The 15323-nt window shown below is 45.6% G+C and overlaps 1 protein-coding gene across 1 annotated transcript; it reads right to left on the bottom strand.

Annotated features, from left to right (window-relative positions):
- Positions 1 to 946: 946 nt before the first annotated feature.
- On the bottom strand, positions 947 to 14835 carry CRLF3 (cytokine receptor like factor 3). Its single transcript, XM_039562079.1, is given in 9 exon segments — positions 947 to 3988; positions 4276 to 4388; positions 7390 to 7522; positions 8172 to 8394; positions 9470 to 9647; positions 10113 to 10200; positions 11993 to 12200; positions 14705 to 14799; positions 14802 to 14835. Coding segments are annotated over 9 exon segments (1326 nt in total). The 3' UTR covers positions 947 to 3734.
- Between the last annotated feature and the right edge of the window lie 488 nt (positions 14836 to 15323).

A 15323-nucleotide genomic window follows, 5' to 3' on the forward strand; every position in this document is an offset into this window, starting at 1 on the left:
ACCCATGATTTGAACTGTTCTGATTATTTATCTAATCAACAGAACAAAATTCCCAAACCATAGAATCCCCCAAACCAGAAATTTGATTTTACCTTTGGGAATACAGGAGCCATTCTGTGAGGGCAATTGTGACAGTGTTGTTCCAAGTTAAATACTTCTTAATTCACAGAAGTCTGGTGCCATCATTGACAAGTGGAAATGTTCCCTGTTACAAATCTGGCTGTGGTTTCATATCCAAGAAAACAAAGGCTTTGGAGTGGGTAAATGCTCCCTGACTAACCTGCAGTTTTTAGGCTGCTTGATTTGAGAGTGACGCTGCAGCTCTGGAGGAGAAACACTTGGCATCTTGTCATGAAGAAAGTTCATGTGAATGGAGTATTTATGAGAGAAAGCTGCCAAGTCAGCAACTTCACTTACTGGTTTCACAAGCTGTTTTTCCTTTAAAAGAGACCAAAGAACGGGAACAGGCTCCAGGTAAAGCAGAACTAAGGGAACTAAGTAAAGCTGTGTGTTAGTCCAACAAGGACTTCATTTGAAGGTGATTAAATACCTCTGCTGCTGGCCAAAAACTACAGATGTGTAAGAGTTGCACCACTGAATGCACCAGTAAGAGATGCGAACAGTAAAATGGAGATGAGACAAATCAGACGTGGTGGAATATTGAGGGGTAGTTCATAGATGCTTTAACAAATTTTATTAAAAGAAGGGGAAAAATATTTTTGTAAGATATGTCAGTTAAAATCTGGATATAAAGGTAAGTGCACAGGTGTGAAACCTGGAAATAAATTGTCTGGGACTTCTGAGGGACAGAAGATTTAAAAAATGGGGAAAAAAAAGGGGCTAAGCTCTTAAAGATGGCTGCAGTAGTCTAGAAAACATTTCCTTATATTATTAGACTGCTGTGGTTCTCAGTTTTATGCCCCAATAAATAATTTCCTAGACCATACACGGTTGAGGGATAAAATTTTTATTTAAAAAAATTCAAATTTCTCTTGACACGCAAGTCTTAGTTGAGGTAAGTGAATGTACTAGCTTAGGAAAACAACTTTCAGGATTGGGTTTCATAAGCCATTAACACTGTTACTTGCAGAGCTCCAAGAGCTATAGGTGCAAATTGTACAGGAAGTGTCAGGTTTTCCATCCAGCTGAACTCTGCTGCAGAAGAACAGAATTTACACTTTTTACTTCAAGCCTCTTCCACTTCTTTGCATCCTTTGTTCCTTTAGTGCTCAGGTCTCTTGCCCTGAGACTCTTCACTCTTCCCCCATTCACAAGGTGCAGCTCCAAGACAAGAGGTGGCTGAAAGTACCTCATTTGGAATTTGGACAGCAAGGCTTGTGCCAAGTTCAAATAAAAAACAAAAACACAATAACAATGAAAGAACGATTGGCAATCTGCCCTCGTTCAACACACAGCTAAAGCCTGAAGGCAGAAAAACTTCTCTTGCCTTCCTCAGCTCTCCTGGGCAGCAGTAGGGGTCTCCCATGGCCTTCACAGTCACCTTCAGCTGCTTTTATGTATATTCTGGACAACCTGACACGGCATTGCCACCTCTGGAAGTACCTGAATTCAAGGTTTAAGCTTTTTATTTTCTAATATGTAAGTATCCTGCAGAATCTACAGTCTGACCAGCCCCTCCAAAAGCAGATTAAAGGGTACCTGACCCGTTGGTACCTCAGAAATGTGGATATTCACAATTTTAGTTTCCATATCGTAAAAGTATGAAGTTACAACTAGTACCTGATACCTGAAGTGTGTAAATAAAACTGCCAGCACTACTATGTGGAGCAAGATTTAAGTCGGCTGCTATCTGGAGTGCCAGCCTGACCCTCTGAACAGGACTGACACTTTCATCTACTGAATCTTATTGTAAAAGTACTGAAAACACTCTTCACAGGAGAATTAAAGTAACATTGAAAGCACAGGATAAGCTAGTATTCTTTTTCCCTGACACTGAACTAGTGAAGCTTGAAAAACTGACAGTACTGCAGGGCCTTTGCTGCTAACAGTGGATGATCTGACCTGCAGCAGTTCAGTCTTTCTCACTTCATGTCTTACAGCCAATTCCAACCTAACCCTGCCTCGTGCAGGTTCTTTGCAGCACCCATCTAAATCCGCATGCGTTTTTTTTTCTTGTAAATGGTATAAATACCAACAGCCATTCTCCTTGTCTGAAGTTCTTGTACCCCTGCTACAGCTGCTTGGGGAAAAATTCAGGCAGGATGGCTGATGTACTGACAGTGTGAGTATGGGCAATGTTAATTAATTGTAAAATAAGCTTTTATGCTTTAAGCTTATTATGGTAATATAGAGGGCTAATGTAGCACATTGCCACTGAAGGAAAGGCAGTATGATTGTCTAGGCTTTATAAAAATAATGCTATTCTAACGTGATAAAATATATTTAATTTTAATTGAACATGAGGTAAGAAACCCCTCAGTGAGTGTTGCTTTTAAATATTCTTTAAATCCAGTAGCATTAAAATCTTTTGACCAGGAATAAGCTCTCTTTTGAGACTGAGCTTACCCATTGTAGTTGCTCCTTAGAGGAAAAATATGTAACTTTATATAATTTCTGAACTCCAAGTCATTTAATTCACAATATTTTTTATCCCATCCTATTCTATGGAGACAGCTTAATTACCACCCTCTCTTCAATTCTGACTGCCCCAGGTTAAATCTGTGCAGGCAGGGTCTGCCTGAAGCCCACTCCCAAAGCCCATCTCCCTTACTCCAGGTGGAGCTCCAGCAGCAGGCACAGCTGTGTCAGCCCAGTCTGTCTGCAGTACTGGGACCATACACCTGCACTGACTGCACAGCATTCCCAGGCAGAATTTGGGATTGCCAGGAATCCTGCATATCACAACAGCCCTTGTGTTGTCAGACAGTAAGAGAAGGTTGTCTCTGCATGGTAGGAGGGCTCTGAGGAACCACAGCTGCCAATCCACAGGTTGAGGCCAGGTACCAAATCACTGAGACTGTCTCTGACACAGGATCCATGTGAATTGTAACCAGGGAAGACATTCAGAGACGATCAGGATAACATCCTGCGCTGGCTGTTGGTCTGCTTGAGGCAGCCTTGCACCATTGATGTAAGTATCACCATGCAGCTACTCTAGAAAACATTCCAAGTGACAACACAGAAAACAGTTCAAGAAGTATTGAAATAAGGCACTTAAGTGAGACAGGAACAGGCTGGCTCAGATGTCCCTGCTCCAGAGGGACAAACAGTACCGTGCGCGGAGGAAGCAGCTGCCACAGGTGGGCGCACCACTGTCCACTCAGACTCCTAAGGCAGCATCGTGCACAAGGAAGCAGAGCAGGACCTTGCCACTCTAAATACTGTGCTCTGAGTGGTATAAATACAACTTTGGTCCATTACCACCCCTAAAATGCTTACAGAGCAGCAGTTTTAAGCGAAGTTAATTCTACACAACGCGCGTACCCTGAGACGAGTACAATGAAATACTGACAAAAATCAAGTCTGGAGGAAAAAAGGGAAAGGTCTGATGGACTGCTTAAATTAATTTGCCTACACAAATGCTTGTGTCTAGCTTTTTCCAGAGTAACAAATCAAATGTTTCACAATTATTGTTTAAATGAATCCAGTATGAAGTACAATATAGTGGAGTTCAAGTACTATAAAGACAGGGGTTTGTTACAAGATTGTTGTCAAACAGCTGGAAACTCAGCTTTTAACATTACAGCAAGAACAAAAAATCCCTTTACTCACTGCTAAAACACCAAAACCTTCCAGCCTGGGTATGAAAATGAACATCCAAAATACAAAGATCCACAGCATTGATCAAGTACCCAGTCGAAGACCACTTCTCTGTTGTTGGAGCTGATGGTTACTCGAAGCTTGAAGTTTCCTCCCTCGTTGCTGCAGGGTCCCAACTGCACAACTTCCATGTCAAATGTCACAGTCGAGCCAGAAGTAACAGCAGGCAGCTGGTTTGTCATTTCTTTTCCATTTACAAATACTGCCCCTGAAACAGTCAGCAGATCTACCATTTCTCATTTTCTGCATGTACTAACATGGAAGATCACATCTCCCCATTTTTTGCAAACAAATAGGGAAAAAACGCTGCTGCATTTCTTTTGTCACATGGAACAGGCTGCAATAACTGCAAGCAGGAAGAGGAGATCTGTGATCTCACCAAAGATTTTTAACTGCACAAGCAGCACATACATAAAAGTTGCTCATATATTATGCAGGGATCTAAAGAGCCAGGGGCTGTGGGGTTTGGGGGGGAATTCTGTGGTTCAGACTCACCATTTGTGCTGATGCACACAGCTTTGTCCCGCTGAAGGGAGTCGTAGCCATTCTGCTGCTCCACGCACACTCCCAGGCTGTCCCGTCGGTCTGGCTGGCCCACGGTCTCAATTCTAACAAGCAAAAAGTTAAGTCAAAACCTGAAGCTTTAAATCAAAACATACCATGAAATCCAGACAGTAATAACCTGTCACACCAGACCCCTGTACTGTGTTCCATGGCTCTCAACAAATTCATCCAAACTTTTGGGGAGATCCCCAAAATTCCTACCAGCTTTCCCAAGAGCTCCACTGAGCAATACTCTGTTAATCTGTACAAAATAGGAACGTGCTTCCTGCAAACTTCCAATGGTATTTAATACTATTCTCCACTGTCACATCTTAGAAATGGTCTTTTGAAATGATTTCCAGTTGTCTGAAGCAGACAGTGTGCTCAGCTAGCCAATTAGCTATATCAGATTACTGGTCAGCATCATGTATTATGACAAGACAGCAGTAGTTTCAGCAGGGATTTAATAAGCATTACCAAAATAGGTTTTTTGGGCCCTGCCATGTTCTGCTGTAATGGGATGAGGATGGGGTGTTGCTTAGGGGGTGTGTTTGGTTTAGGCTTTTGTAATAAATCAGCTTGGTGCAAACCAAGCAATGCCTAGAAGAGCATTTACATGTCTGGCTTCTGCTCAGCTGTATTTGGAGTTTTAGTCTGGGGAAAGAATCTCTGAAGAAAATGCAAACAAGTTTTGCAAATGACCAGGGACTCAGTTCCCTTTGGGCCCCAGCAGAGGAGCGAGGCTGCACAGTTCGTACGCTGAAGGGCTGTTCTGGACTTGAGTCCTTTCTCTAGTACTGCCACCTCTCAAAGGTGCTAAATCCTACTTTACAGAGAGCCTGACTGACTCAGGAAATTCAGATGGTCTTTCCTAGAAAGTAAAGCTATTTTCATTGCAGCTTGAGAGAAAGAACAGACTGATACATGGTTGTTGGCAAACAAGGGAAAACTTCAGCAAAGCTTTCAAGAACCAGCAATTAAAGAGGGCAGTGGACTGGCACAGAATGGGTTAACTCTTTTGAGGCACACCGGGAAGATAAAATTGGAACCATGTTTTACTTTTGCACTCCATTAGGTTTTTCAGTCCCCTGGGAATGTCACTAAAAGAGCAGTAGCCTTGCACTGTAAAGCGAAGGGAAAACAATTATTTAAATCTCCAAGAAGCTTTTACTTTGGAAGGGATCCACAATGTTTTCCCAAAGCAACTTTAAAGGCAATTTCAAATTGATTTTGGTGCACAACAAAAATGCCACACAACAAAACCTCTCTGCCACTGCAGCCCAAACACTGAACCCCAGTGAACCACCACCAGTTTCTATTTGCCTCAGAGCACAGAAAGGTCCATCTGTGTGGGATCACAGGCACTGCCTCACGGTCAGCTGTCAGCAGAGTTGTGCTGGGTTCCTGATAAAGCCAGCGTGACCACCACAGGGCATCTGCTGGGCGAGCCCGAATCACCAGCCTGGCCAGAAGGACTGTGGCTCCCCACAGCAAACAAAGCTTTAGAGATGAAGGGCAGGTCACTGCAGAGAAATGTTCCTGTCCCTAAGGGCAGCTCCCTGGAGGCTGCAAAGAAACACGAGGAGATTTGACCTAATGCAGTGATGTTTTCCTACAGCTTGGCCAAATGCTTCACCTCAGGACAACTACCACAGCTTATCTTTAAAATGTAGATACAAAATACTGTGTTTATCACAGCTTCACTTCTCACTGACAAGCTGTGCCTGGGTCCTGAACACAGAGAACCCCCAGAGCTGTTTGTGAATAATAACTTGTGTTCCAACAGCTGGAGAAAGTCAAGCACCAAGTACTACATCTCCCTGCTCAGGAAAATCTCTCACACTTCCAAACAAGAAGCTACTCCTGGACCTTGGAAGGGGAACACAACCAATTCTTGAGGCTGTCTTCAATCTCAAGATTCGTGTCACGATAGCTCTTGTGGACACATCCTCTGCCATCCTGAAACAATCTCCTCTTGGAGAGAAGTCCATAACCAAAATGGGAAGCAAAACATTTTCACATGCTACCAATAAAAAATGATAAAAGGCACTGGACTGAGAGAGAACCTCAAGGGAAACCTCAAGGTTCTGCCTTTAATTTCACAGGCATTGCTGAGCCAAGAGAAGTAAAATCTAGCAATAGATTTCAAATGAAAGCTTTAGATCTTTTTACCTATCTCAGACAGGGCAACTGAATACATCCTCACACTGCAACCATCTGAAGTTAACATAATCTGTTATCAGGAAGGGTTAAATGAAACACCATGGAATAAGTAATGAAAGTGTCATGAACAGCCCTTTTTGATTGCCTTTGGGGGTTGCTTGCTGTACAGCAAGTAGTTTTATTTAACCAGGGAAAAGATGAAACAAAGCTTCAGAGTCTCTGAGGTCTGTAATTACAACTGACATATCCACAAGGACATTCCTCATACCCTGTTAAACAGCATCATCTCAGGGATAGGACTACAGGCAGAAAAACTGCCAAGGTTTTTAATCATGTTCTGTGTCAAATGGAAAGCTTGAAATTCACAAGATCCCTTCTCCACTCTGGATCTTCTAATGCCAGTTTCAGCATTAGTAGTCTGACCAGCACTATTTGTCTCAGATGTTAAAGGCATTGCTGCCAGACTGTCATCCCAACAGCACATCAGTGTTTTCATGTCCAAAGTCTTCAGAGCCAGTGAATAGTCTGGGAAGGAAAGTAACCCCTGGCCCAAGGTTAAAAGGAACTAGAGGCAAAGCGCCACTGACTTCAGCCAGTAACAGCTGCTACAAAACATCAGGAAGTTCAACATTCCACAGATCTGATCAGCATGGGCTATATTTTACCATCCCTCAGGAGTTCACTCATCTCTCTTTTATATAACCGCAGATCCTACAAAAACATCAGGTGTTTTCCTACAAAGCCAGGAAGCAGAACTAAAGAACTAAAGATGTCACATAGAGACACTACCTTGACTAGAGCTGAGCTGATTTAAAACTCAAACATGCCTCAGGTTTACACACAATTCAGATGTGACAGCTCACAGGGGATGCACCAGCCACCAGCCACCCAAAAAGGACTTGCCTGAATGTTAATGTTTGCCCACAGAAATAAGTAGGAGCTTTGGAGTAGAGCACACCACACGATTGAGAATCATTCCGAAGTGCTATGTTTCTTCGGCTGCTCAAGCTGTAACCCTCCAGACCAGTTGTCCATTCTTCAAAGAAAACAAACAAACAAGAAAGAAATTGTGAACCTCAACTCGCTCCTGTCTGTGCAAAATCAAGCCAATCCCAATGTCTACTCAGTCCACCTCATGCAGCTCAAGCTATGTTAATAACAGGGGCTGGTTTTGCCTTTTTCTTATGGAGAGATTTGTTTTTCAAATAAATTGCAATTACAAAAAGTATTTTCCAGCTCAGAGTTCCCCAGGAGTTCACTCTTTGCTGCAATCCCTGCCAAGTCTTATCGTAGGCAAAGAAAACCCTTCATTACCCACTGCGCTTACAAATTTTTAAGTGAAGAGAAAATTTAAATTTTTCTCTCTCCAAGATAAGAGCTTGTTGTGAGCTGTATGTCATCAAAAATGCTTACGTTGTGGCGAGGGAGAAGGGAAAAATAATGCTTTTCTTCTGGCTCACATGCTTTCCAAGGCTAAAGAAGCAGTGAGCCACCTGTGAAAGGCTCACTGAGTGTCCCCATGCCAAGGAAGAAAAGAATGAATTGTAGGACAGAGGAACAGTTCATCACATGTCACACGCACACCCCATAGCTGGAGACACCCCCCATCACACAAGCATAGCTCCATCCAGCTGCAGCCCCCCCGGAGTGCTGATGAGCAGCTGAGGGTTCAGGATGACCAATACCATGGGGGACCAGCGTGGTGCGGCCAATCTGGGGGACACTCCAGGGGCTCCACTCCTGCCGCCCGTCCCCGCGGGCGCACACCCGGAACTGGTAATCCACGTTGGGATCAATGTGCAGCACTATGAACTCTGTCTCCGAGCCCACATACACATCCTCAAAGTGGCTGGCAGTGCTCTTGCGGTACTGCAGCCGGTAGTCCTGGGGTATGAAATCATCATCCACCTGCAGGAACATTTACTGCGTTAATAAGGATCCCCCTGGTTCTCCTTTTCTCTCTGAAGGGGCACATGTTAGGACAGCACTGCAGGTGATCAGACTCACAAGGTATTTCAGAGCAGAAAATGTGCCTTGTAGACACATCAGTGTCTGAACTAACATCAGTGTCTGAACCAATAAAAAGATGTATCAGAATTATTACAGCTAAAAAATATTTACAGAGGAAGAAACATTTAACAGAAGGCTGTTCATTCTAGCAGAGATATAAAAAAATCCTTCAGCCAAAAGCTGAGAACAACTTTGCAGAAGAAACTCTGTGCCAGTTTTTAACAGCAAGGGAAAATGACTGTTGTCCTTCATAAACTGTTCCAAGAATGATTTCCAGTTCTTTGATATTTCTAAGTCCAAAGATATTTACACACACACACACCCCCTCAAAAAAGCCCCCTTCAATATCCCCCAGGCACAACCAAATCCAGGGAATTCCTCTATACCACAGTAAATCAGACCCCACCTGAGAGCAGTGCCTATGGTTTAATAACCTGAGTCCACATCCTTTACAAGTGAAGGGTGGCCAACAACGACTGGAAGTTGCTAGAACAACAAAAGTTTGTTTGATGCTGCCAAGGAGCATAGAACTGTCCAACAACAACTAAACCACATCAGATCACAGCAGTGGTTTACTCAAAAATAGTCTCTGTGTGTCAAAGAGAAAAGCTACTGGACTAGCTAACACCAATATAATAATATTTTCTCTTTCAACCCACTGCATCTCCCTAGGAACACAAACATGCTTAGGGGTAAAAGCATAAGAGAGCAGGTCCAGCCTCATCCTGGATCTGCTGACGCAAGTGTCACTGCCAGGCAGACTCAAACCCCAGCACCAACCACACCGTCACCAGGCTACCTTGCCTTTAAATGACACCATTACCATAAAAAGCTCTTCTCAAGTTTCTAACTCCACACTGGAGTGGACTAGTCCTTCGAAAGCCGTAGAGAATTCAGAAAGAAGGTGGATTACTTGGGTTCTTTTAGAAAAAACGCAAGTCTAGAGGATTTTCCAACAGGATATTTTACCTACCTTACACCATCGGACTAAAATACCTCCAGGCTTTTCCACAAATTCCTCCAGCTGTACAGGTGGGCGAGATGCCACAGTTCCATGTCTGAATATTTGATTTTTCAGTATAGTAAGGAGGCAGTCATCCAGCTGGGCAGATAAACAAGGCACATCAACCAAGGAGGGCACTTCTGGTAAGCTGAGAAAGGAAAGTTCACTGTAATGAGAGGGGCCAGCTTCTACAAATTCATATTTCATCCATACACTTGAATCTGTGCAGATTTGCAAAGAGAGAACAGCTGCAGAAATTGGCACGTGCACTCCAAACTTAAAAGACTCAGAAAACATTGTGTTTTCAGCCCTAACCAGACTGCCTGTTTGTCAGTAAATACTCTGAAACACAGGCTGTTCTATGGGGAGTGGCTTCATCCTTCGCAAATAAACAGCCTTTATTTCCACAGAACATACGGAGGGTGAAAATCCCCTCCATTCTCTAAGTACCAGCCCCAATAAGAGTCTGTGAAACAAACAGGACAGCAGCACCTCAAATGAATCTTTTGAGGCAATAGAGTGGAAAACATTTGTTCCAAAAGAGAAAAGATCCTCTTCAAAGAAGGGCACATGTGCCACTGCCTCAGATCACCTCAGAATGTTGGTGTCTTACCTATCTAGCTGAATATGTAAAGCTTTTTTTGTAAAGTTGCAAAGTTTCTCATTCTGTGTTCCCACATCTCCATCGACTGCACTCTCTCCTGCAACCAAACAGTAAAAATATTCTAATGAGACAACGTCCACAGAAGGCATTCTTTGCTTCAAAGAATAACCAGTTCTGACACGAACAACCAATTAAATGTGAAGCATTCTCAGCACTTTTGCTAGTCTTAGCTAGAAAATACAATTACAGGTAACAATATAAAGCCTATCTAGCAACTTTTGAAGCTCTCAAATCTACCTGTAGACACACCCATAACAGATGTAATAATTTGCCTCAGGTCTCAGACAGGAGCAGAACTGGGGTCAGATGATGCCAAAAGTCAGGGTTAATAATCCCTTCCTCCATCAGCTTTAAATGAAGAGAAAAGCAAAGTACCTTCACTGATCAGAAAATAAAAAAGCAGACACTTGAAAGCAAGAAATAATTTCAACCATTGTTCTATTTGCTACAATCAAAATGGCACTATTGTCACAATGAAGGAAATAATCCATGCATTGAAGTGTGGAGATAAATACAAACATTTTCCTAAGCTTTCCATATAAAGTAGCACCCCACACTTCATCTTACAGAGACATATGCTCCAGTCTCCTGACTTTAGGATAATTTACAACTTCAGCAAGCTCAGTCCTTTTCCAAGTGGAGGATTACGCACGTTACAAATCTCTGAAGGAAAGCACACGTCATAATTGGCAGCAGGAGATTTAATAACCACGGAGGCTTAACTCCTTTCTGACTTAGCTGCAATGTGTGCTTGTCCTGCCCACAGCACTCAGTGATGCTCCTACTCAGAGCACCCAGGGGATGGGAAGTGCAGCAAGTCAGCTTCTCATGAGACCCCACAGAATCTCACACAAAACACAGGCAATCTTTGCCACCACCCTGACTCAGTAAGGTGAGACTTAAAATAAAACCAAGGTGAATACAAGCTGTCCTAGAGTTGTGGTGGTAGAAAAAAACCCCAACAAATTAATCCTTTAAACACTGTCACTGCTCCTGTGAGCAGGAGGCACTGAGCTCCCAGGCCAGCACAAAGCTCAGGGCTGAGGAGGAACTGGGAGCTTTCCCACCCCTGGGACATGGCTCAATGTGCTTTAGCTCCCAGAACTGAGCTCATGCTGAAAGAAAGTTAAAGTTGAGACACGAGAACAATGCAAGGAAACTGCCAACACGCTCATGGCTCAGACATGCCCTCAGTAGGTTCTCCAGCCCGGGGAAAACAGGCAAGAGTGACATTCCTTTCTGCCGAGGTATTTAGCATCAGTAGGGTATAGTCTGGCCCTTACAGTAATATTCCACATGGCCATTTTTGTCTGCCTCATCTTCAGACTTTTTAGAGAAACTTTCCCCATACAGCTGCCATATCATTCCTCATGCTCCCCACCAACAGCAAATATAATCACACGTAGGAGGACAATTTGTTTATTTCAGCTGCTATTTCAGCAAGACAGAAATAACTTACTTCACCAAAATAGACACTTTGCTATGGTGGTATCCACCATATATTTTATTTCAAAGTAGCCTGACATACTTTTCTGTCTACCCTGGAGAGGTACAGAATTTCTCTGTAGTGAAATAATTCCCAAATAAGTACTTCCTGCCCTTTAGGAGAGCCTACACTGACATACGTACAACCTAGGATCGGAGTGAAATGTTGAAATATGGATTTGTAGGAGATAATATTGATCAGCTCTTCACTACATCTACCCAATTCTTAACATTTAGTTTGAGATAAGTCCAAAATGAGCCAAACACACTGCTCATAATTCCAGACTTTTGACAGACTCACACTGGAAGGCAGAGCTAAGACTCAGCACCAGGTCCTGCCTCACCTTCCCGGAGCAGATCATCGGCCGTGCTGACTCCGTGCTCTATCAGCTTCTGGCACTCATCCAGGGGCTTGATGCTCTCTTGCTCTATGACATCCACTTCCTGCAGTAGGGACATCAGTCGCTCATCCAGAAGCTTCTTTAGGGTCCCTTTCAAATCGCTAAAATGCTGCTCAAGCACATCTCTGGTCAATGTTGCACTTTCTTTGATCTGAATTCAGGTAACAGGAAAGAAGGATTTAGGATAAAGGCAAAGGCCATACACATCTTTTATTTTTCTGAAGCATCTCATTTGCTCAGTAAAGCTGCAAGTGGAGTCTGCTTTAAAAAATGACCACTGGCAGTTAACAAATTAGTGAAGTCATTTTTAGTACATGTACAGCAGGGAGGGAGGCAAAGAAACCAGCCTGGACAAGGGGAAGAGCATATTAACTAAACAAAATACAAACTGGATTACGGGTGCTTCAATCAAGGAATTTTTCTTGTCAGAAAAATCCAAATGCTTTGTAGATCTCCTCCCTGCTGCCCCTCAAAAAACCCCCACTGCTGTAATCCTACTCAAAAACCACCTGGCATCATATACAGGCAATCCCCCTTGCAAACAAAAACCTATCAGACTTTTTGAAAACTATCTAGGAGCAGTTTTCCAAGCCCTATCAGTTCACTGGATTTTTAAAATCCTCGGCTTTCTTTTCAATTTTGTTCAAACAGCCCCCCTTGGTGACAGGACAGGCTGAACAGCAAGTCTGTTTTGATTCCGGAAGAACCCGACCACGGAAGGTTCTACAAGTGTTTATTAAAATGTCAGCAAACTTGCTGAATCTGACTTTTAGGGAAGAAAACACACTTGAACATCCCTGAGCTAAAGATGCAAAAATCAGAAGTGAACATCTCCCTGTGAACAACTTTTCTAAGTCACACACACAAGGAAATGCTGCAACACACTCATGGCCTTACACGTAATTTCTAGATCTTTAGAAGTACAGACAACCAACACAGGAAGTTCTCTGGTTAGGTAAAATAAATTTCCTCTTCAACTAATATTCATGAAGCTCTGCAGCTGCCACACAGCTCTGCTTCCCTTTTCTTGTAATTTCAATGCTTGAGGAAAAAAAAAAAGAGGAAGTATTTAGCTTTGTGAAGGGGTGGGGCAAAGGAAGGCAGAACAGTCACTTCTCCAAGCTCTTTACCTCCATTACAGGCAGATACAAATTCAGCAGCTCAGCTCCAGGATTAGATACTGCTCATCATGCAAAAGAGGAAATGCAAGTCCCTGAACACACAGAGCTCGGTGCAGTTTGCGGAAAATCATGTCCCATTGGTCCAAAGGAAAAGGATGCAATGTAAGTGATCCAGCTCTATCACATCTGCCCACCAGTCCCCAAATAATAAAGCTGCCACAACATGAACCCCAGTCTAGCACACTCAGCACTTTGGGAACACAGGGAACTCTTGGATGTGCACAAAACAGCAAGTGGTCCTGAAGATGGAAAGAGAGAAAACATAAACATGCACACAGTAAAGAAATTCCCCCTGAGAGGAAAAGGAAAGGTGAGCTAACTACACACTCACTGCACAAAGGCACATGGGCTGCCTTTCACTGCACTTGGAATTGCCAAGCAACACTTTGAGATTACAAGGTTTGGACTAAAGACAGCCATGAACAATTTATTTTCTTAAGCAGCCTGTGGTTTCAATGCTGACTAATTAAATGTCCAGTGATCACCCACATGCACTTGGGAGCAGGACACTCTCCTAGCAGATTTACAGCAGGTTTCTACACTAACAGGATCTGCTTCAGAAAAACTAACAGGTCAACACAGAAACACTCGCTGAGTTTGATTTTGTTTGGGTTTTTATTTATCCGTTGCAGAGCTGAATCAAAGACAGCAAGGCATCACTTCCAGTCTGCAAAACCCCAAATGCTGAGAGGCTGCCTGAGCAGAGGAGCCAGCCCTGCACTATGGCTCTCCCTGCCCACACTTGCCTATCTCCTCCTGCATCTCCCGGCGGGTGGGTCACAGTCCCAATGGAAACTCTCCTCTGGCTCCAGTGCACAGCTGCAGACAAACCAGCTAACCCGGAATGCTGGCAAGCCTCCTGCCTGACCCACGGAGTACGTGACCCAGGCACTGTGGTGCATGGGGACAGCAGCCTTCAGCACATCATCCAAACCAGGGAGCAGCTTGCCCAGGCAGGTATCCGATGCGAAGATGGGTATAACATTCCCTATTAAATCAGACTTAGCGACCCAGCTACTTTGGAAAATGTAGTTCCTTAAGATTTTACTCCTGCCTGAGGAACCTCCCTGTCATCCCAGAAAATGAGGCTCAGCTCAGTAACAGACTTCAGCTCGCATCCCTTTCCTCCGACATGTCCCACATCTGCCCACTCCCACGCCCTCCATCTCCGGCACCCACCGAGACCACAGGCCGGTCCCAGGGCTCTCATAACCCCTCGATTCGGCGGGGCTCCCCCTCCTCCACCTTCCCCACACCTGAGGCCCATCCCGGCTCTCCCGGCGGACAGGAAACACGGACAAATACCGGGCCCCGGGAGCGGAGCGGCCAGGCCCAGCCGCCGCCCCGGAGGGGTCCCTGGTGCTGGCCCCCCCCCCACCGGCCCGCCTGTGGGCACCGGGCGCAGCCCGGGCAGGGCTCTGGCCGCTCGTCCCGGGACAGCTCCGGAGAGCCCCGTCCCGTCCTACTTCCCCACCTGCTCCCGCGCCTGGTGCAGCCCCTGCAGCCGCTGCTGCAGCTCCCGCCGGTAGCTCCGCGCCGCCTCAATGCTCTCTCGAGCCTCCTGCAGAGGAGCCGCACCTCGACCTCGGCGGCGGCGGCCTCCATGGGCAGCCGCGGCGGCAGCGAGGCGGGGGCGGGGCGGGGCGGGCGGACCTCGCCCCCGGAAGGGCCGCGCATCCGCGGGGCGGGGCGGGAAGCGCAGCGGGACTGGGAGCGGGGGGTGGTCCCGGGGCACAGACCGGTGGCCGGTGACGTCAGCGAAGTGTGACGTTAGGGGCGGGCAGGGCACGCGCTGCCCGCGTGACGTCACGGCCGCGGCGCGAAAACCCGACTGACAGCGCTGAAGGCGGGAGTGGGATCAGAAGGGGGCGTGGCCTCGGCGGGGAAGGAGGCGGGGCGAGCTGGACCCGGGTCGCCCGCGTCACGTGACCGGGACAGACGGGCGGCCGTTGGGCAGCGCGCGCGGGTCACGTGGGAGCGGCCAAAGGCCCCGCCCCCCGCCTTCCGCGCGGACGATCCGAATCTGGTCCCGCGCGCGCTTTTACCGCCCGCCCGGCGCGCGCGCCCGTCAGGCGCCGCCATCGGGGCCATGG

The sequence above is a fragment of the Corvus cornix genome, chromosome 18, assembly GCF_000738735.6.
Source record: "Corvus cornix cornix isolate S_Up_H32 chromosome 18, ASM73873v5, whole genome shotgun sequence".
Taxonomy (NCBI): Eukaryota; Metazoa; Chordata; class Aves; order Passeriformes; family Corvidae; genus Corvus; species Corvus cornix.